The following is a 23,672-nucleotide window of genomic DNA, read 5'->3' as shown; positions in this document are numbered from 1 at the left end:
CGTGTCTTACTCTTTGCGACTCCATGGGCACCAGGCTTCTCCGTTAATGGGATTTTCTAGGCAAGAGTACTGGAGTGGGTTGCCATTTCCTTCTCTAGGGAGTCTTCCCGACCCAGGGATCGAAGAACCCAGGTCTCTCCCGCATTGTAGGCAGACGCTTTACCATCTGAGCCACCAGGGAAGTCCAACGTGTAGGAGTTTAGATTCTTTAGTAGGGTCTAAATTAATTTGCTAACATATATTGATGCTTTTGGAGCTGAAAATCTTTTGCCCAATTCAGAAACTCTTGAACTTTTATCTCAGTTCATGACTAAGCAGAAGATTGTATTGTGCTGATGAATATCAATGAGCTTTCTTGTCTTTCGAACTGTCAATGTTGACTATGAAAGTTCAGTTAAATTTAGGGAAAATTTTGTTGCCAAGTTTAAAAAAATAATGTTTAGAACTTTGTCTACATAAAAACATAAACTGGGATTTTTTTTTCCCCTCACTCTTTAGAGTTGTCTTTATATCACATGCAGTAGTGATTTTGTTTCAGCTCCATACATGCTTAGCGGATAGTTTCAAATAAATTTGAAATAATCTTGTTTCTAGAGTCTGCAAATGCATGATTTGGAGCTCTTAATTTTCTATATAAAATCTGGTATTTGGTGACTTCTGAATTAACAGAATTGAAAAATATTCTGAGTTTGGCTTCAGTTTTCCTAAAAGAGTGTATATATATATATATTTTTTTTTTCTTTTTTTAAAGAGAACTATATAGTTTTGGATTTATATTGTGTTTGTGTTTTTTTTTTTAAGATCTAATTTTGTTTTTGTATACCAGCAGGGGGCATTCTAATCTAGATACAGCATTTGAAAGCAGTTTTTTGGTAAAAATTTTTTTTTTTTCAATGAATAGCAAACTTCCATCTTTTTTGGAAACTGTATACCTCAAAGGAAATTGGTATATAAGCTCTTTCGTAATTTTCTGTGTCACAGTTTTTAAGACCTTATCAGTACTCCAGAAAGCTGATATGTTTTAAATTGATTTAAACTTTTTTTTGTTTTTAAGTGTATTTTTTTACCACGGAAACAAAGTTGCACTTCAGTTAAGAAATCATTTTAAGGAAAATTATTCTACCTTGATTATAATATACAATAAGTTTACTCGGTAAATTTTTAAAAATTGTTCTGTCTTTTGAATAAAAGATAATTTGTCGATAAGGGTAACTTCTGATTGATATTGGCCATACTGCCAAATCATTTACCATACTTCTGAGTTTAAGTGAATTAAAGCTTCTGTAAAATTTTAAATATAGCTCCCTTCCCATGTTAAAGTCCCTTTGCCATCCCCTAGAGCCTTCACCTACCTCTGTCTCTCACACCTCCCAGTATTCATTGTGTCCTCTCTTGAAACCTGGAATTAAATGCAAGTGCGTTGGAATTGTTTTGTGTGTTAGGGAAATTTTTGAAGAGGCATTAAGATATTTGGGTTAACCTAGTTCTTAAATATCTATGTTGATACTGTAGAGGTGTGTGTTCTCATTAGGCACAATGAAGCAAATCTTCCATATAATTGCATTAGTGATACGTGACATTAAAGCCTAATTGGCTTATTTAAAATATCTTGCACATCAATTTCTTGTAGATTGTGAAAATTGACAAGGTTATGAGTGCAGTTAAATATTCCTGGGTGAGAAATTTCAATTTAGGTACAGTTGGCTGAGACTTAATTAGGACATTGAGTCTTAAGAAGAAAGGGTGCAGAATGCCAGTGAGGCAATTGTGTGTTTGTGTGACTAGAGAAATCACAGTTTCTTGGATTATTTTTGAAATCCCAATGAAATTTGCTGAATTAATTGTGATTACTAAAATAAGCTGCATAGAACTACGATTATGGTAAGTACTTAAAATGTTTCAGTGTGTACTCATTTTGTTTGCACACTTCAACTTTTATTTTGTAGGAAATTGATGAAGCCTGTAAGAGAATAAAGCGTGAGGTTGATGATTTGGGCCCTGAAGTCGGTGACATCAAAATCATTCCATTGTATTCCACACTCCCACCTCAGCAGCAGCAACGCATCTTTGAGCCTCCACCTCCAAAAAAACAGAATGGAGCAATTGGAAGAAAGGTAACACTGAAATGTTGTCTATAAACATTGAATTGATACTGGAAGATTTGTCTGTGAGACATCAAATTGTATTGAATTGTGATTCACGGAGTAAGTTACAGGTGACTGTGATCTGAATTGTGTGCTACACAGTTGTCTATTTCCAAAGTAAACAGAAGGAAGTGTATTTGTGCAGAATTCTGCATATCTTTTGACAGGTACTGCTATCCTTCCTTAGCAAATGCGAGGTTGCTTAGGGTGAGGAAGGTGGCCAAATGTCTTTCTCCCCATTAAATCACTTGACACAGAGTACTTTTTTCTTCAGTTCCTTGGCTTCTCCTAGAATTTTTGTCTCTCGGTCAGTCCAGTTGCTCAGTCATGCCCTGCTCTTTGCACCCCACTGGACTGCAGCCCGTCAGGCTCCCCTGTCTATCACCAACTCCTGGAGCTTGCTCAAACTCGTGTCCATCAAGTTGGTGATGCCATCCAGCCATCTCATCCTCTGTCATCCCCTTTTCCTCCTGCCTTTAATCTTTCCCAGCATCAGGGTCTTTTCCAAGGAGTCAGTTCTTTGCACCAGGTGGCCAAAGTATTGGAGTTTCACTTTAAGCATCAGTCCTTCCAGTGAATATTCAGAACTGATTTCCTTTAGGATTGACTGGTTGGATCTCTTTGCAGTCCAAGGGACTCTCAAGAGTCCTCTCCTACACCACTATTCAAAAGCATCTATTCTTTGGCACTCAGCCCTCTTTATAGTTCAACTCTCACATGCATACATGATTACTGGAAAAACCATGGTTTTGACCTTTGTTGGAAAGTAGTGTCTTTGCTTTTTAATATTCTGACTAGGTTGGTTATAGCTTTTCTTCCAAGGAGCAAGCATCTTTTAAATTCATGACTACAGTCACCATCTGCAGTGATTTGGAGCCACCCAAAATAAAGTGTCACTTTTTCCATTGTTTCCCCATTTATTTGCCATGAAGTGATGTAACCAGATACCATAATCTTAGTTTTAGGCCAACTTTTTCACTCTCCTATCTTACTTTCATCAGAGGCTCTTTGGTTCTTCTTTGCTTTCTGCCATACGGCTGGTGGTATCTGCCTATCTGAGGTTATTGATATTTCTCCCAGCAGTCTTGATTCCAGCTTATGCTTCATCCAGCCCAGCATTTCACATAATGTAGTCTACATATAAGTTAAATAAGCAGGGTGACAATATATAGCCTTGACATACTCCTTTTCCTGATTTGGAACCTGAAGTGTCATGTCTGTTGACCGCACTGATTTCTGATAACAGTATCACTAATAACACTGAATAAGTTACGTGGATTTCTTGAGGGTAGGGACTGTGGGTCCCACTGGTATGGATCTGCCTGGCACAGGAACTGAGGCCAGGGGTTTTCCAACCTTGTTTTTGCATGCTTTGTTGGGCAACGGATACGATGGATATTTGAGTTTGATACAGGCAGCTATGCTTTAATTTTTTGAGATGGGGATTCTGATAGATCCTTTGAAAATAAAATTGCATTGCTCTAAAAGGTTTGAAAACTACTAGAACAAGAAGGGTCAGCTTGGCTTTTAAAAATCCCAGCCATTTATATAAGGTTATTTAAAGTTGCATGTAATTTATGCTGTGTGATTCTTAATCTGATTTTAGAGTTTGAAATCTATATTTTAAAGTAGGTATAAATGATTACCTTTATCACCTTGGGAGATGATTGACAGGGATTAAACTGAGTGTATACAGGGTACTAACATTTCTAGAACAGAGTAACCCCTCGTGGCAACCACTATACACTTGAGTCTGTTAATGTAGGGAAAAAATGTTGGGAAATATTACTCACTTATGAATTACTTGTCAATCAAATTTGGAATTCATTGTTTATTTCTGTGTACAGGGCTAGGAGAGTCAAAATTTTTTTCTTTTTTGCTGTATTTTTTCACTTTTTTCTTGATAGTTTTGATGATTTTGAAAAATTATAAAGATATTGAAATATATCATGGTTAATTATTTACTTGACTGTCTAAAAGTTAAATGAACCAGATACATTTTTCAAACTGAAAGAACTTACTGAAAAGATACGCAGCATGAGCCTGAAAGTGAAAATGAAGTCGCTCAGTCATGTCCAACTCTTTGCGACCCCATGGATGGTAGCCTACCGGGTTCCTCTGTCCATGGGATTCTCCAGACAAGAATACTGGAGTGGGTTGCCATTTCCTTTTCCAGGAGATCTTCCCAACCCACGGATTGAACTCCGGTCTCCTGAATTGTAGGCAGATACTTTACCGTCTGAGCCATGAGCCTAGTGGATGAAGTATAACAGGAGATTGATGGGGGGTAGTAATCAGGTTTTGAGTTAACCATAAATCAAAAACTGTGAACATGACTTTTTAAAAAAATAGTCTGATCCTAGCTTCATTATGTTGAATGCTGCAACTATTTTTGTCATAGTGCTGTCTCTAGAACATGTTAAAATATTTTCTGTTACTTTATTTGCATTCCGAATTTTGGGGGAAACTTGAAATTTTAAGTGATAACTTTAGTATATAATTTTGAAGGAGATTTGTTGACAGAAAAGTACTCATTCTCTAGTTTTTTTTAAACCTCATTCTGTGTCAGTGGATGTGTATAAAAGTATTTGTTTTTTTTTTCACATGAGCTCTTTATTTTATTTTTAATTTTTTTTTATTAGTTGGAGGCTAATTACTTCACAGCATTTCAGTGGGTTTTGTCATACATTGACATGAATCAGCCATGGAGTTACATGTATTCCCCATCGCGATCCCCCTCCCACCTCCCTCTCCACCCAATTCCTCTGGGTCTTCCCAGTGCACCAGGCCCGAGCACTTGTCTCATGCATCCAACCTGGGCTGGTGATCTGTTTCACCACAGATAATATACATGCTGTTCTCTCGAAACATCCCACCCTCACCTTCTCCTACAGAGTTCAAAAGTCTGGTCTGTACTTCTGTGTCTCTTTTCCTGTTTTGCATGTAAGGTTATCATTACCATCTTTCTAAGGTATTTGTTTCTTAAACATTTGGGAGTTAGTGCATCTTCCATGCAGATGATTTAATTTTTCTTGAAATCATGTGTACTTTATATTTCTGCTTTTAATTTTAAATGGTGGTTTTATTTATCTTGGAGTAAATACAGCAAGGTTTACCATGATTGTCTTTTCATGTAGTTCTCTTCATTCCATTTTGAGTTACTTTGATGGGGTCCACCTTAACTTCAAATTTGAGCTCCTTTCATCCTTTAATACTAGCAGACTGGAAATTCAGGTTCGGTCTGGTGCCAGTTCTGTACATGGTACGATTTGTAGACTCTTCAGCAGTTTAAGCCCACGGAATAGAATTAGTTGTTGTTTTGTCTTTTAAGCTATTGCTTTTCATGTTCTTGTAAATCCTAGAATATTTAGAAGAGTTTTGTCTTTCTAAAAAGAGTGATTCAGCAGCAGTTGTATATGTGTGTGATGTTGAGGCCACTGGAGTTTCCAAGGCTTTGGCTTACCTTGGGATCTCATCTCCAGCTTTTAATTCAGAATCAAAACTAAGAGCCACAGTACTACTTCATCACCCACTAATTAATTATGTTTTTCATTCAGCTAAAGCTATAAGATCTCTTGCTGGGAAATCATGTTATCTCCTGGCATGAGTCAGCTTTATCTTAGAAATCTGAAGGAGCATTCTCATAGCCTCCTTGGATAACCCCAGTGGGAGGGGGATCTTCCCTTGGCAGTGGTGCGTTATACTCTATGAGGGAAGACACTTAGAAGCTCAGCATGTGTAAGGTGAAATGAAAGACTTTTATAAAAGTTTATAGAGAAGGGTTTACTCATCCAGTCATATATTTTGAAGCTGGTTATGGGAGATAGTACTAGTTGAAAACCTGAGACCATTGAAATGCACTGCGGCCAAGCACTGACTGGCTGGCAAGATGAGTAAGTGACCATCAGACCCAGGGCCTGGCAGGTCCAGTTAAAGTAGGAGAAAGGATTGATGGGATTGTGGGGAAAGAGGAAAGGTAATGAAGATGCACACAGGTTATATGAGGGTATGGAAAAGAGGAAAAACTGGTATTCAGTTGCTGCTTTCCTGTTCTCTTTTTTTAAATGCTATAACTTTGGTAATATCCTCTTTGTAAAGGCCAAGGCTTAATTCTTCTATCATGAATTAATTAAAGATTACTGTGCCAGTTACTGGAATGGGACTTTTCATTCAGGAATGCTGTCACTGATCAATATTCACCATTAATTTAAAACTACAGGAAGGGATTAAATTGGGAGATTGGGATTAACATGTACACACTACTGTATATAAAATGGGTACCTAATAATGTCCTACTGAATAGCACAGGGAACTCAGTGCTCTGTAATGACCTGTATTGGAAAAGAATCTTAAAAAGAGCAGATATATGTTTATTATGGAGAAGGCAGTGGTAACCCACTCCAGTACTCTTGCCTGGAAAATCCCATGGATGGAGGAGCCTGGCAGGCTACAGTTTATGGGGTCGCTACCGATCGGACATGACTGAGCGACTTCACTTTCACTTTTCCCTTTCACACATTGGAGAAGGAAATGGCAACCCACTCCAGTGTTCCTGGTTGGAGAATCCCAGGGACGGGGGAGCCTGGTGGGCTGCACAGAGTCGGACATGACGGAAGCGACTTAGCGGCAGCCTGTTACAACTGGTTCACTTCGCTGCACAGCAGAAAGTAAGACAACATCGCAAATCAACTGTCTTCAAAAAATAACTGACCAGAAGGACAAAATAAATAAAATTATGTAGGAAGAGTTAGGGATTTAGGGTCTACTGCCAATTACTTAAAGTACTATTTGATTCATGCTTTTGTTAAATTATATTGGATCACATTTTGTAAAGTAGTACTTCATTTGTTGTCTTACTCCTCATTGTATTAATTTATGCAAAGTAGTTTCTAATTGATTGTGATGAAACTAACAAAACTGCCTTTTAGTACTAAAGTTTTAAAATGTAGGCTGTATTAAAGGTTAACTTCTATGGGCATTGGGTACTTCACTAGCATTCTTTTTACGAATAGTTATTGAGATCTTTTTGTGTGGTGCTCTCACATAGAATCAATGGTAGACTTTGAAGCTTTCTAGTAGTCAAGAAAAGTTGAGAATGCAATACATAAATTTTTTGAGGGTGGATACTTTACCTGTTTTGATCATTTTTGATATTTATTCATATATTTGACTTTAAGCTAAAGCTGCAGTTGCTTTGTACATGCATTAACATTTACTCATCAATAAATTACGTATACCTTTTTTTGACTGAGACTTATATTTGCTGTTTTATAGATTTGGTGTTATTGAATCCAGCAACTATTTTTATTTTTATTTCATTTTCATTAATTTTGCCCATACAGATAGCTGATTTTTCTGTATCTTGTCTCAGCGTTTACTAATTAACATGGCTCAGAGCATACATTGCTCAGTAAAAAAGAGAAATGGCCCTTGTGGAGATGTCTCTCTAATTTTAAGGAGAGGCTTAATGACCCACCATCTGAAGATAACTTGGTGTGGTACTGCTGGAATATTTACAAACAAACAAGCTAATGTCCTCACTGAATTAGAGACCCCACCGAGTTCCCTAGGGACTAAAAACCCACACTTCTTTAACCTAAATGCATTATTGTGTCCAAATAGAATTCAAGTAGAGCATCTCAAGTACTTTGAAATGGAATTATTGAAATAAATCAATGTGAATTCCATTAAAAAGCAGATTATTGAGGGGGAAGGAGATAAATCTAGATGAGAGTTTATTCTTAACACATTTAATATAGAAAGATTAGAATTGGCATTGTCTTAATTTTTTATCATAGAGTTTATTCTCTATATTGGGCCATTTATCTGAAAGAATTCCTTTGTCATTGAGGTTTAAACACTCTTTAAGGCTCTTTGAACACTGTTGCCAAGTTATAGTCTAGAAAGCTTTGTGGCATATGAATTCTTTGACAAATTCCAGGACCACTTTGTATTGTGGTCGTTTCCTGAATAGATCATGTGCCACTTACTACATCTAGAAAATACTTAGGGCTTGCCTCACCCCACTGTTAAGGTTCCAAGGCAGCTAGATAACTTGTATCATTTATTTGTATGGTTTTTGTTTTTGTTTTTTTGCCCAGTGTGTATGTGTACATGTTTTATTTAGCCTCAGCAAGTATTATATCTGCATCCCAAAGTTGTACAGTTTGAGTTTTTCCCTTTTTTGTCCCAAAAGCCACTTCTTGTGGGTCAGAGAGGTCCTACTCAAAAAATTATTGTCTTTTTAAAGCTTTCTAGCTCATTAATTTTATTATTTGGAAAAAATTAAAAGCTGTATTTCTCTAGGTCTTTGTTAACACTTCGGATTTCAAAGTTTAACTTTTGGGTGGCAGTTGACTCAACAGTAATGACACAGAGCTTGCCAGAGTTGGTGTGGACATCACACAGATCCACACCTCCTTATAGATGTTGTACAATTTGTCACACAAACCCAGAGAGAACATGTGAACACCAGTTTTTATGGACAAAAATTATTTTTAAATAATTTTAAAGTTTGCATCAGTACATTTTTATTACACTGTATTTTGTTCTAGAAGAGAAGTGTATTTTTTCCCCAAAGTATGTTCTATACTTCTATTTAGATGTACATTTTCCAGAACTACAGTTTTTACCCCAGAATTCCAGGAAGCCACAAGACCTCTTATATAATAACAAGCATGCGGTTTGTGATTCTATATAGTTTTTATAAGGGCTCTATGCAAGAGTTACAAAAGAAAATTGAAGTTTGAGTGTGTTAAAACCTCCCCACTCTTACTTAGCTACTTAGATTTGATTCCTGGCTTTGATACCTACCTTTCCACTGCAGCACACTGACTTTGTAGAAGAATATTAAACTCTGGTTATACTTATTGAAGTTCATCTCCTGACCTTGTTTATGCTTGCTTCAGCTCTAATTATTGAATGTTCATGTCTTTGAAATGTTCTGGAAAATATGTTTCATTAGCATCAGACCACTTACAGTTTACTGTTCATTTGCTAGCTGGTATTCTTTTCATCTGATCAGTGCAAAAAGGGAGCCTTTTGATTTTAGACATGTAAATAATTGTATGATATCATCCTGTTAATGATGTTCTAGTAGCCTTTTTTTTTTAAATAAAATTATTTTATTATTTCTTTTTTTATGTAGAGAAACAAATCACAAATTACAAATTTAATGTTCACATTAGGTAAGTTATCATTTGAATGAAGCAGTGGTTTGTTTGACAACAAACAAAATTTCCCCCCTCAAAATTACATAATATTTTGATCAACAACCTCTAGACACATTTCATTAATGCTCCTTTTTCTGCATACCCTTTTATTTATTTATTTTTTTCATTTATTTTTATTAGTTGGAGGCTAATTACTTTACAATATTGTAGTGATTTTTGTCATACATTGACTTGAATTAGCCATGGATTTACATGTATTCCCCATAGCGATCCCCCCTCCCACCTCCCTCTCTACCCGATCCCTCTGGGTCTTCCCAGTGCACCAGGCCTGAGCACTTGTCTCTTGCATCCAACCTGGCTGGTGATCTGTTTCACCCTAGATAACATACATGTTTCGATGCTGTTCTCTTGAAACATCCCACCCTCGCCTTCTCCCCCAGAGTCCAATAGTCTGTTCTGTACATCTGTGTCTCTTTTTCTGTTTTGCATATAGGGTTATCATTACCATCTTTCTAAATTCCATATATATGTGTTAGTATACTGTAATGGTCTTTATCTTTCTGGCTTACTTCGCTCTATAATGGGCTCCAGTTTTCATCCATCTCATTAGAACCGATTTCAAATGAATTCTTTTTAACGGCTGAGTAATATTCCATGGTGTATATGTACCACAGCTTCCTTATCCATTCATCTGCTGATGGGCATCTAGGTTGCTTCCATGTCCTGGCTATTATAAACAGTGCTGCGATGAACATTGGGGTGCATGTGTCTCTTTCAGATCTGGTTTCCTCAGTGTGTATGCCCAGGAGTGGGATTGCTGGGTCATATGGCAGTCTAGTAGCCTTTTAAACCTCCAAGATTACCTGCCAGTGTGAGTCCTTTCTTATATGTGCCTAAGGGCATTCTTATCCACATGCTCTTGTTTAAGCAGAACCTTCTATTGCTAATGCTCTTCACTTCTCCCTTGTGGGTGAAGTGAAGTGAAGTCGCTCAGTCGTGTCCAACTCTTTGTGACCCCTTGGACTATAGCCCACCAAGCTCCTCTGCCCATGAGGTTTTCCAGGCAAGAATACTGGAGTGGGTTGCCATTTCCTTCTCCAGGAGATCTTCCCGACCCAGGGATTGAACCCGGGTCTCCCGCATTGTAGGCAGACGCTTTACCATCTGAACCACGAGGGAAGATCCCACCTTATCTTCAACAGTTCTCCTAAATGCCATTTTCTGAGTAAGTTTTCCTTGTCTTTGCTTAGGAAATAAACCCTTTAAAAATCTTATGACATGTTTTTTATGTCACTGTACTTCCATTTCACCTCTAATCTTTCTTTACAAATTCTAAAAGCTTTAAGAGCAGACTCGGATTCATTTTCTGTGTCAACTGCTTGCATATTCAGGCATCTCCACCTTAAGGGCACTAATCTTCCTCAAATCAGATGCTCTGAGAAAAATACTAATGAAGATCCCAGTTTTCCATTGCTTAAAAAGAAAAATTATGTGACATGTCATTCACAGGTCCCTAATTTTCTAAAGCATATTTAAAATACAGTAAAACACCCACATGAAAAAACAGTCATGTTAGTATATAAATGCTTTCAACCTTACTCACTTTTAATAAAAAGTTCAAATCATTCCTTAAGATTCCTTGTATGCTCTGACACCCACTTTGAGATTTTGAGAACATCTATGATCAATTCTGATGATACACCAATTCTTACTGAATTCTAAGTTGAGATTTTCACCCCCACGTGCCATTTCATTTAAAATATTTAGTTGACTTTTGATGATATAGTTATCTTTTGTAAATGTTGCCTGAAAGTATTGAAACATGTACATGCTGTACAGTTTGAATATTAACCAAGGAGTGTTTTCTCAGGGAACTCTGTGAGATAAGCTTATTGCCTTACCAGTTATTTTCTTTTGATTTTGTTCTGCTATTTGAATAATTAAAACCTAATGTAGTCAGGTAATAACCTGAAGATTTTTTGTTGTAAAAGGAAGGTGCTATGATGAACTAAATGAAACTTTGAATTCTTAAGTATTAATTTGTCTTTATATAGCATTGGTTATTAAAGGTTAAACCTAATTCCTGCTTATTTACTGGTTTGTAATTGATTGTTTAGTATAAGTTAATGACTAATCTTATTTGAATTGTACTTAGCTTGTAGTTTAAGTTAAATACTGTTTGTATCTAAACAGGTAGTTGTGTCAACTAACATTGCAGAGACATCTTTGACAATAGATGGTGTGGTGTTTGTAATTGATCCTGGATTTGCGAAACAAAAGGTACATATTTTAGTACTATAGGACTTTATAAATTAGTGTTAATTTAATAGTACTTATTTCTTACTTGTTTCATGCCTGAAGTTTACTTTTTAGAATTACTTTCCAGTTTGTGTTTCATTTTCAGAAGTCTGTGATTTGAGCCTTTGGTTCTAGCTGGTTTTCACATACTAAGCCCATGTTTATAATCCTATGTGGTTTTTTTTTTTTCTTTTTTTTTCTTTTCATTGGTTTCTTTGTGTCTGTGTGGTGATTGTGAATGTTTTATATGTGAATGTATATTCATGTAAGGAGTAGTAAAAAGTACAGGATTATCGTCCTTGCCTATTAGTTACTCAGTCAGCTAAATTAGTTTCTATTATGTGCCAGGCATAGTACTTGGGGGGAGAAAAAAGTATTACGTTAACCTCTAGTTCAACAGTACTGAGTACCCAAGCATTTGAGCCAAATTAAGGGATTACTCAGTTAATAAATAAAACTGTTTCTTACCTAAGATCTTTGATTACATTTGATTATGTTTTATAATTGGGAGAATTTGTTGTACATAGTATTCACATTTTTGTTGGAAAACAATTCTTTAAATTGGCAGCATATAACTGACTTCCTCTGGACTGAGTTCAAAATGTTTTTCTTGATATCCACACTGAACATTGGGTGTTGAAATTGACAAGTTTTTTTTTTCAGGCAAAAACCTTCAGCACTATTTACCATATAAAAGTAAGGTAAAACTGAAAGTATTTTAAATAAGGAAGAGTAGAGCTATCTCTGTGTTAAGTGACTTTTCATGTTAGCTTGAGTCTCTCAGAATGCTGGAGTCAGAATACCTGAAAGAAAGTTCAGGAATGATGAATTCTGTTTCTGTCCCAGCATGATTTATGCTGGTCATCAATACTACTTTGTTTATTTCAGGGTTAGCTTTGGGCTTTGGATACTTCTGTTAGATCATGGCTTTGCGTTTAACTGGAGGACGAATTGTGATGTTATTTACGTCCCAATAGGTGTATAATCCTCGGATCAGAGTTGAGTCCCTGTTAGTGACAGCCATTAGTAAAGCTTCAGCTCAGCAAAGGGCTGGTCGAGCAGGACGAACCAGACCTGGAAAGTGCTTCCGACTTTATACAGAGAAAGCTTACAAAACAGAGATGCAGGTAAGGGTTTTACTGTGTCCTTACTCTGTTTTTGGAAGGTTAAGTTAAACTTGTTACCAGAGGGAAATTACTTCACTTACTTTTTCTTTTTTGGCACTATAAGCTGTTTAGGTTTTCCCTGTTTTCCCTGAGATTTATGGTGTAGTCTACCAATACAACCCTTTGTTACAGTTCTAAGTCCAATTGGGCAGCAGTGGTAGGTAACCTTTTGAACCCTGTAAAGATAGCTTACAGGAAGTATCTGATTCCTTTTTAGTCCACAAATACTTTTCTCCTGTCTAAGTCAGTTGTTTAGAAGAAATGCCAAAGTAAACAGCTAAGGATGAGAACAGATATGTTTTTTTTTTTTTCTTTTTTTTCCTGGAGCAGGAAGATTATGGGATATTTAACAAAACAAATGTTTTTGTATTTTTCTAGGATAATACTTATCCTGAGATTTTGCGTTCTAATTTAGGATCAGTTGTGTTACAGTTGAAGAAACTTGGTATTGATGATTTGGTGCATTTCGATTTTATGGATCCACCAGGTATAAATTCTCAAAGCATGTTTTATCAAACTTTTTAACCAAAATTGACTATCCTTTTCCTTCTATATATTAAATACATTTTACCTTTCCTTTGCAATACATCAAGAGACATTTTGTGTGTTGGCATTAAATCTAAAAGAGTGGAAAGATAGCAGGTTCTCTTTTTTTTCCATATCTTTCAGAGTAACTAAATTATTTTGGGAGTCATTGGCAGGGCATGAAAATGTGAAAAAGTTTCTCTTTTTTTTGAGGGAAAATAATTTGATAAACACATTGTTGAGTTAACAGTTAATGTACTTAAGAAGGTGACATTTAACTACTGTACAGGCAAGTTTGGCAGTTTTATATGATTCATAGTTTGCTAGATCTCTGTAATTGAATTTGATGACAGTTTGAGTTTTACATTTGGTCCACTGTAGAATGAAAAATGAGATTGCCTGTAATAGTTCGTGCTTTGTCACGTTTTTGCTTATTAAGGCAGCTTGTCTTAATAGATTGCCTTTTCCTCCTAGCTCCTGAAACTCTGATGAGAGCCCTAGAACTTTTGAATTATCTGGCTGCTTTAAATGATGATGGAGATCTGACTGAATTGGGATCCATGATGGCCGAGTTTCCTCTAGATCCACAGCTCGCTAAAATGGTTATTGCAAGTTGTGACTACAACTGTTCTAATGAGGTCCTATCTATTACTGCTATGTTGTCAGGTAATAGAGGGAAAGGAACTAAAAAAAACCCAGCTCTTCAAAGTTTGGGTGGACTTCACTTTTGGGTTTGTTTTTTAATACTTAGTATGATAGTGAATTTTATAGATGTTTTTAAGGAACTGATTTTGTTTGCTAAATATCTTGAAAAATAGCTTCATGATAATATAGTGTTTACAAAAGTAAAGTAAAGCATTGTGCACAAAATGTAGTAAAAAAAACATTGGCTCAGATTAAAATATCAGTAAGAAAAGAATAGGTCCAGGACTTCTGGTGGTCCAGTAGTTAAGAATCTGTGCTTCCACTGCAGGGGGTGTGGGTTCCATCCCGCAAGCCTCACATTATAACCAAAAAATTAAGTCTGAAGATACTATAACAGAGTTCTTTGGTAGGTCCTTCAGTTTTGCAGTTTATTGGTGAAAGCTCAGGAAGAACTTTGTTCTAGTAGCTGGCACTATTTAAGTGAGCCTGAGACAAACCAAGCTATCATTTAAAAAGTAAGCTTTTTCTTCATGTATAAATTGTATTGCAGTGGCAGTCAAATAATTATTTTAAACTTAGTATCAAATAAATAGAAGTAGTAATGAATGTATAATTTTAGGTTTAAAATCTAATATGGTGGTAATTCTTTTACAGTGGCAGGAAAACACTTGATAAAAGAAATATGTTTAATAGGTAAAATTGTGTAATTTTAAAAATCAGAAGGAACATTGAGCTGAACAAATACTACTGTTTTTTATTAATAGCTGTAACACTTAATTCTCCATAGTAACTTTGAATTTAAATTTTCCAAAACAGAGAAATATTATTAGCATAGAAATGTACACTGATTCTTACAGCTAAAAATAGAAAGTGTGTTAAGTTTTTACTGACTGTCAAAGTACTCTGTAATACTAATTTCAGTACTGGGGAAGATTGATTTCCAGTCGTAGAGTGGTTTATTGGTCTTATTTATAATTAAATACCTCAAATAATTCAAACTCTTACACGAAATTAAAGGAAGAAATTTTTTAAATTTCTAGATATAAAATTTTTGGCTTAGTTTAGATGTTATGTTTTAATGATGTGAATTTTTAATTTAAGAACTAGCAAAAATGTTTTTTTTTTTGCAGTTATGATTGATCAGACTCAGAGCAGATGGGCAGGGCAGTACTGAATCATTTTAATGAAATTGTAGTTTCTTGCGGAGGTGGTGGTAGGTTGTTGTCTGCCTTTTGTCATATATGTGATTTTTGTTAGATTCTCCTGGTTGTAGTTAACCCAACATTTTAGCTTTAGAGAGTGTGGGATAAGAGTTAACAGATTGTGTTTGTTACCTACCTAGTTTTTATTTTTCTAGGTTCTCTTTTATCGGGCATACTATAGGGTTAGCATTGTTCAAGTTTAGAAAACTAGCTAGCCCTTTAAAAAATTGGTCATTATGATGCCGTTGAGATCTCCCATCTACATCTCTTAGTGGTTCTGCAAAGCATGGGGATAACTAGTAGTCTTTAGCACATCAAGAGAGTGAACATTTATGTGCATTAGTTATTAAGCAAGGCATTTGTGGGGTGGGGGATGTTGAAGGGTTAAGAAGTCATGCAACTAAAACAGTTTGCTTAGTTTGTAATGCTTTGTTTACCATTTAAGGAGTTTCTGGAGTTTGGGGGTCCTGATACAAATAGTAAAAAATCAGGGGCCTTATTGAGTGCTTCGTAAACCCAGTCATTTAACTGGTAGCTAGTTCAACATTAACGTTCACAGCTATGAGAGATTTCTGTATTTATATCTGTTACCTTGCTTCAGTTACATTAAGCAAGACTTAATATTTACTGTGATCATGTCATTGTTTCTATTTGGCTTCTTTGGAATCATTTTAAAGGGGAAACTGTATGGATGGCAAAGAGTAATTTGATACTGTATTTGATCTTGTTGATTATTCCTATTATCTTCTATCTGAACTGATGATTTATAATTTTTTTTATTGACACAGTTTTAAGAGCTTTAAAAATGTGTTGACAAAGTCCCAAGCTGTTAAGTATTTTTGTTTTCATACTGCTTTTATAACTATGGAATTACTAAAGTGAATTAAGGAAAGTTGTATTTCAAAAAATGTAGAACACACTTTGTAATAACTTCAAGTTTTATGTGATTTAATATTGAGGCTCTAAAAAAATATTGTAGTTCATTTTGATGACCCTGACATAATGACTGTTTCAGACTAATTGTTAACGTTTAAAATATTGGATTCTGCTTTTATATGAGGACTTCGAGTCAAATAACAATTTTTAAAAAGAACTTGGGACTTTATTTGATAATCTTTTTCTTAAAATGCTGGAAAACTAGGCTGAATATTCCTAGCCTTTTTGAATTTTCTTAATTCAAAGGCGGTTTAACCTTCCACCACTACTGCTATCATCAAAACCCAAGATTTCATGATATTTTTTATGTTACATATGCTTCTGCTCACCAGTGCTAATAGTGATACCCACCAGTTGGTAATAGCCACAGCACTAGGGAAGAATTACGATAGAAATGTGGCCATAGACTGGTTGGAAAGTTGTTTTTAGTCCTGCAGTGGGGAATTCAGCGGATTGAATGGATGACCTTTTGAAAAATTTTGTTTAGCTAAAAGGCTATTAACACCATAATCCTGGTTATTGGTAGAGCTATCGGCACTGGTTTCTTCAATAAGTTGAGCTTTTAGTATCTTGATGGCCTTCAGAATAGCTGTTTTTGATGCCTACTTTTAGATTTAGTTAAAAATAATCAGGTACTCTGTAGCTTTGAAACCCTCTTGTCTTACAGATGTGGTTAGGTGTTGATGTACCAAATCAAGGTAGTAAACAGTCCAAGATGCAGTTGGAGGCCATCCTGCCCTGCCCTATGCTCTGTGAACTGACCTAGCTAGGCCTTGTTCCTCTGTCTGTGAATGCGTGACTCATCGATATGGGCGTTTGTGTTGGGCCCATACCAACCTTGTTTAGTCCCACAGTGTTTTGTTCGTCCCACGGAGGCCAAGAAAGCTGCAGATGAGGCCAAGATGAGATTTGCCCACATAGATGGAGATCATCTGACACTGTTGAATGTCTACCATGCTTTTAAACAAAGTGAGTATAAATTAGATTGAAGGCACTCTTTTGTCTAAACGTCACTTGCAGCATATAAGGTATTTCTTCATCTCACTTTCATTTATTATCTGTGACAACTTACATTAGAAACCCAGAGGTACTTGAGAAAAAACTCCCGAGTAGCATTTAAAATAAAAATTGCCCATCTTTTCCAAAGTTGTTTATTTTTATAATCAGGAGGAAAGCCCTAGAAAGCTGGAAATACAGAGCAGTAAAAATGAAATGCTGGTATAAAATTTACCACAAACATACAGATTTTGATATGGTTTGTTGTTTTTTTTAAACTTTGCCTTTTGTGTGAATAGTTTTGTATTACTTACATAATTATTACTGTCTAATATTTTTCCTAATAAATAGCTGTTATGTAAAAGTAAACTAATGAAATAGGAAAATAGGCTACAAATGTGAATGACCAGGTTGTAAGTGGTTCATAAACTCGAGTGGGGGGCTCTTCAGCATTACTTGCAGTTCAGTAAATGCACATTATTGAGAGGTACCATTTCCTCACCTATAAAGTTGGCAAAGGCTGAAGAAAAACAGTCAGAGCTGTGTAGGAGTGGGTCTCGTGCAGTGCAGCAGTCTTAATACCAGAGGTGGGAGTAGAAATACATGTTATCTTTATGAAAAGCAGTAGATGTGATGCTACCAAGAACCTTAACAAGTTCATGCCCTTTGACCTGTAGATAATCTGTGAAATTTTATTTTAGTATTCTTTGGACAGAGATATGATTCAAGTTTTTTATCTCACAATTTTTTATGATAGTAAAGGAAAATAAAAAATACCTAAAATACCCACCAGTAGAAAGATGGCTTAATGTGATGCTATCACTACATGATGAAATATTCTTCTAGCTTTATATCATATTTTCAGAGAATATTTAGCAACATGAAAAAACATTTTCCAAGTTATTTGAAAACAAGGAAACAGTGATAATGAGGAATACACTATTTATAAAAATTAAATGAGAGGAAAATATGACAGTGGTCTCTTGGGGTTCATTTTTATAACTTTGAAGTTGTATTTGATAGTCTTAATCTAAGCCTGTTTTTCTTTGAAAATAAGAAAGACATGGCATTTTTCCAGATTCTCTCAATCCACCCCCGTTAAGACTATCCATTGAAAACAGCCAGGTAGATTTTCATGGGTAAAATAACTTAAAAATAGTTTTTCCAAAATCATTGTTTTGTCATTCAGTAGCCAAAAACCTTAGTGCTGTTTTTAATTTTGAACTTGACTCCACATTTTTAGTAAAGTTGATTAAGACTGTGATTAATTAATTTTTTAAAATGAAGTGGTTTAGTTCCGTTTTTGGTTTTACTTGCTACTTATACTGATTTTATTTTTTAATTAGATAATACACCTATATGGATGATTCATGTCCCCTCTTATTTTCCCTCTTTCCAACTTTGTAGATCATGAGTCGGTTCAGTGGTGTTATGACAACTTCATTAACTACAGGTCCCTGATGTCAGCAGATAATGTACGCCAGCAGCTATCAAGAATTATGGACAGATTTAATTTGCCTCGTCGAAGTACTGACTTTACAAGCAGGGACTATTATATTAATATAAGAAAAGCTTTGGTTACTGGGTATTTTATGCAGGTATGTGGATAGTACAGGAGTATATAATTAAATGCTTACTTAATATTTGTTTTCTATAAGCAGTGCTTGGAATCCACTTAAACACAAAATTCAGTTAAAGAATGCCTATAAATAATCTTTAATTGTATGTCCAGATTCTTGAATGAACTAATATACTGAGAAGTTTTTACATGTCTAAGTTTACCAAATGGCATAGTTAGGGATCCAGTTATGTAGAAATAATTTTACAAGCACTTTTAAAATAATGGAGTCCTTCTATACTAAATAGATATATTGACTATTTTCAGGTGAGTTTTATTAGTTATTTCTTCAATGCAAATTTTGACTTTGGATAAATGTATCAAAGACTTTCATTGAATCTTGATCTCAATTGGAGATGTATAATTGTACTGGAATGCTGAAAGGAAACAATTTCCTGGATGGATCCAGAAGTACAATTCACTTTCCTCTCTTTGTGGAAACTAATCACCCTAAAATTCAAATAAGCAACTGTTTTATGCACAATCCTGTAGCCTGATCTTTGGTATTTATAATAAGACACTTGGGTGCTGGAAAAGTCAGATATGGAATAATGATTTAAGATGAAAAGTAGTTTTAAAATATTTCTTTTGGTTTTAAGTGTTTTATATTGGAGTCTGAAGTTACAACTTGTCAGGTAATTGTTATAGTTTAAGGGACATGAAACGAATTATGTTTTTCAAAATGAAAGTGTTTCTGGTGAAAAAATGAAAACACATCAGTCCCTTATTTGAGATGATGTTGATTTTAGTTATCTTTTAAATATCCCACTTGTTCTTTGATTCTTTCCTTTGGCTATGTATAATAACTAAGGTGTGGCCTGCCTTAAGGCCAAATGAGCCAAATACATAGAGTGACCATTAAGTGCCTGGAGGCCGAATGAAAGGAGATCGATGCCTTGTCTGTGTTTGAGATCAGAATAACCGAATGTTTATTGTGGCATCTTATTCTGAAGTTTCAGTGCTTATCAGAGTTAGGATTTTCACTCCTAAATCTATTACTCAAGCATTTTGGATTTCTAATTGTCTCTTAAAACTAAAATCCATTGGAAATGGGACTTTCAGTGTAGTGCCTGGCAACTAGTAGGTGCTTAGTAAATATTTATTGAGTAAAATTGAGTTTATTTTCTATTATGTTAACAATTATGAATTGCTCATTTCTGCTCTTCATACATGCTCTTTGTTACTAGAGTTCTAGAATCGAAAAGAGCTTGTTGTCATCTGCTTTGATATTTGTTAACTATTAGATGATGTCAATCCAATTGATATATTTGATTATATATAGAAATGTAGGCCGAGAAACACATGCATCTCCTCCCTCCTCTCCCCACCCCCACCCCCAATTTCTTATTAAAGCTCTCGTTGTGGGTTACTTTCACTCTGTTTTTCTGTCTTAAACATGAATTTTCATCTTTTAGTAATTGTTCATCTGCTACATAGTTCGCACCTGGTATTAAAGAACCAGTCTCAGGCAGAAAGACCAAATAGTATATATTAAGCTTTGTGGGCTCGTTAGGTCCCTTATTGAAACAGTTCAGCTCTGCCTCCCCTTGTGCAAAAGCAACTTTGGACAAATGGGCATGCTGTGTTCCAAAAAACTTTACTTACCATTTTGAATTTCATGTGATTTCCACTCCAGTATCACTAAGTGTTTCTCTTGATATTTTTCCCCAGCCATTTAAAGGTGTATAAACTGTTCTTGGCTAAGACCCCTTAAAGATGTAGGCAGTGAGTTGGATTTAGCCTGCTGTAGTTTACTGATTGCTGCTTTTATTGGGCAGTGGTAAATAAGTCTAGCCATCAGATTAAAAGCAATAGGTGAGACTTGCCTTTTCCTGATTATATAGGTAGCTTTACATCACTTTTGTAACTAGCACGTCAGAAGCATTGTATTAATTTACTGGGTTTCGGTTTCAGGTGGCACATTTAGAACGAACAGGGCATTACTTAACTGTGAAAGATAACCAGGTGGTTCAGTTGCATCCCTCCACTGTTCTTGACCACAAGCCTGAATGGGTGCTTTATAATGAGTTTGTTCTTACAACAAAGAACTACATCCGGACGTGTACAGATATCAAGCCCGAATGGTAAGCTCAGTGTCTTTCATTCTAAAAGTTTTCTTTACCATTTTGCTCAGAATGGAATCTGAAAAGAGTCTTGTCTTGTTCTTCTTTCACTCTGGGGAACTCGGGTGTTCCCCAGCTAGGGTGTATACTCCTTTGTATAGACTTGGGGCACAAAATGGTGTGGTTATCTCTTAAGAATAATTCCTTTGTGAAGAGGATGGTAGAATTGTTAGTATGGGCAGGGGAAATTTGGAGACAAAATTATACTTAACTAACATGAAGAGTATCTTTGAAGCCATTCATTCTCTTGCTGTTATGATTAACTTGTTCTCCAGGTTCCAGTCGTCAGTCAGTCTTTGTATTTCAGCTCTCAGTTTTTGTTTATTTACATGTTGGTGCTTTAAGAGCAAAGCAGGCATTAAAAACTGCACCTCTTTTTGTACCATTGCATATTTGATGCACAAAATGTGATCAGAACTGACTGACTTTAAGCAAAATTACCCACCCACTGCAGTCCTTTTGTGACTTTTTTTTCAGGGGCCAGAATCTATTCTGTAACTTAAGATAGGAAATGTCAGCCAAGAATGGTGGGACTGAAAGCACTTACTTTAGTTGATGTCACTTGCTGTGTATTTTGAGGCTTTTTCCTCCACATCAGTGATTTTTGACACTTAAATTGTGTAGGACATTACCATTTTATCTTAAATGCTTTGTTGAGAAAAAAATTGTATGGCTAAATGTTTAAAAAGATTCAGTCTGGTGTATTCTTTGGGATATAGAATTACATTTATGGTTATTAAAACTTGGAAAATGAGAAGATCCAGTCATTTGAATATCAGGGTGTTTCTTGTATGGAACTCGTAATATTGTAACTTTAGAGAGATAGATCAAAATAGTGCTCTAGAGTGAAGAAACTTCTGACCTTATGTTAATGTCTATGTAAAAGAAAGGAGTATTTTTTTTTTTTTTTTACAAGAATTTATCTTGAGTGGTTTTTTGTTTTAAGTTTATGAAAAGTCCACCATCAGAAAATGTGCAGCTTACTAAGACGTGCACATTTCTAAAAGTGGTGTTTATAAGGATTAGGCATTTGTAATTTTAACATTGGCTTGGATTTATAGGTTTGCATTTATCAGTGTATTAATGAATAATGCCTATCCTATCAGCAGCTTCAGTACTCTGTTAATTTGGTGATTTTTCCCCTCCTGGACAGGTTGGTGAAAATTGCCCCTCAATATTATGACATGAGCAATTTCCCACAGTGTGAAGCAAAGAGACAGTTGGACCGCATCATTGCCAAACTGCAATCCAAGGAATATTCACAGTACTGAAATTCAATGCTTAGAACTGAAGTTATTCAGAGGACAGCTTTAAAAGATGAACGAACTGAAAAGTTCAAGTTGTGCTCTTCATGTTGGTTCAATAATGGCCTTTATTTGAAAGCTTTTTAATTTTTCTTTACAGTAAATATTCCATTCTGATTTCATAAATTAAACATTTATGCCTCCCTTTTGTGTTGACACTGTAGCTCATACTGGAAAAGTCGATCAATGTTTTGCAGTTTATTGAAAGTAGTTCTATATATAACAATGTTATAAGCATTTCTTTAGAAATGGTTGAAAATGCTTCTAAAATGTGATTATCGACCATGGTATGCATGATCGTTGTAATTGTTGACATTCCTTTTAGAAGTTGTGAAATGTTACAACTTGTGCTTATGTAGACACAATCTTCTGTCTCGGTACAGAGGCACTGACTTCAATAAAGTCTATTTATACTAATTTCGGCCACAGCACTTTAATATTTTTGTTCTAGTCTCTGTGAGTATGGCTTCTTTTCTTCCCAAGTGTGGGGTGTTTTTTTTTTTGTTTCCTTAAACTGTAAGTGTACTGTGATTCCATATTCAGCATCTTTCCACAGGGACTGCTCTTTAACATAGTCATTAAAGCGGTGTGTTTTAAAAAACATAACTGTAGCACTTTGTTAGGTTAGTTAAGATCTGATCTAATGGGATAAAGTTATGTTTTTAACTCAGAATTGGATCCCCAAAGACAGAATAATGATAGTTTTCATCATAAAGTTCATTCTATAAGACTGATTATTTATTTTGTTACAAAAATAGCAGATCTTTTTGTTTTACTTAGACATTCTCTGCAGTCTAGTCACTGAAACAAATGTTTGTGTTAAATAGACAATAGGAAGTGATATTGTAGATCTTGGTCAGTTTATTGAATTCTTAATGTTGGGTGTTTTGTGTAGTGTACGTCAGTATAGTATGTTAAAATGTGAGTTTCCTTCCCTGTGACAGGCATAGATGTGTTAAAAAAACCTATTTTATCCACAAATGACCCATGAGAGGGTAGGTGTGACCCATCTTTAGGGTCAGGTGTATTCTTCAGGGTGAGTCCTATCAAAGTGTCCCTATATCAGTTCCTTATACTTAAAGCATGCATACTGTACTCATTAATGCCTGGACTCACCTCTTTTACCTATAGCACTCAATAAAAATATTAAATGTGAAAGTAAATTATAAGTGTACATAGTTGGAATTTAAATACTACTTTGAGGCATATATCTAGTATGGTTTGAGGGAGTTAACTGGGAAAGTTAAGAAATTTTCACACTACTGGGATGCTTCTATTAAGTGCCTAGTTTTGCTCCTCTGGAGTAATTTATGAGCCGAAATAATAATTTAGGTTTTATTTAAATCAGTTAAAAATTTATCCTGGGTTTAACTGTTGGCAACATTATATGCCTATGTTGTCTGTTAATCAAATTATACCACAGTATACAGTTGGTAAATCAGTTGCATATCTTTATAAATCTATCTGATTTTATAATAAATAGCTTTCTAGTGTATGTATTGTTTAATCTTGTGCTTTTTAAAATCTGGAGTTTGACCATTAT

The 23,672-nt window shown here is 35.3% G+C and overlaps 1 protein-coding gene across 1 annotated transcript in view; it reads left to right on the top strand.

Annotated features, from left to right (window-relative positions):
• Positions 1–22,546, top strand: part of DHX15 (DEAH-box helicase 15) — a 54,808-nt gene extending 32,262 nt beyond the window's left edge. Inside the window, exons 6-14 of the mRNA XM_065907158.1 lie at positions 1,947–2,114; positions 11,510–11,596; positions 12,592–12,741; positions 13,159–13,267; positions 13,780–13,971; positions 16,935–17,057; positions 18,492–18,682; positions 20,617–20,786; positions 21,979–22,546. Of these exons, the coding sequence (XP_065763230.1) occupies positions 1,947–2,114; positions 11,510–11,596; positions 12,592–12,741; positions 13,159–13,267; positions 13,780–13,971; positions 16,935–17,057; positions 18,492–18,682; positions 20,617–20,786; positions 21,979–22,096 (1,308 nt within the window). The 3' untranslated portion in view covers positions 22,097–22,546. The remainder of the gene's footprint in view (positions 1–1,946; positions 2,115–11,509; positions 11,597–12,591; positions 12,742–13,158; positions 13,268–13,779; positions 13,972–16,934; positions 17,058–18,491; positions 18,683–20,616; positions 20,787–21,978) is intronic.
• The last annotated feature ends 1,126 nt before the right edge of the window (positions 22,547–23,672 follow it).

Source organism: Muntiacus reevesi, chromosome 16 (assembly GCF_963930625.1).
Source record: "Muntiacus reevesi chromosome 16, mMunRee1.1, whole genome shotgun sequence".
Lineage (NCBI taxonomy): Eukaryota > Metazoa > Chordata > Mammalia > Artiodactyla > Cervidae > Muntiacus > Muntiacus reevesi.
This window is presented reverse-complemented; position numbering and strand designations above follow the sequence as displayed.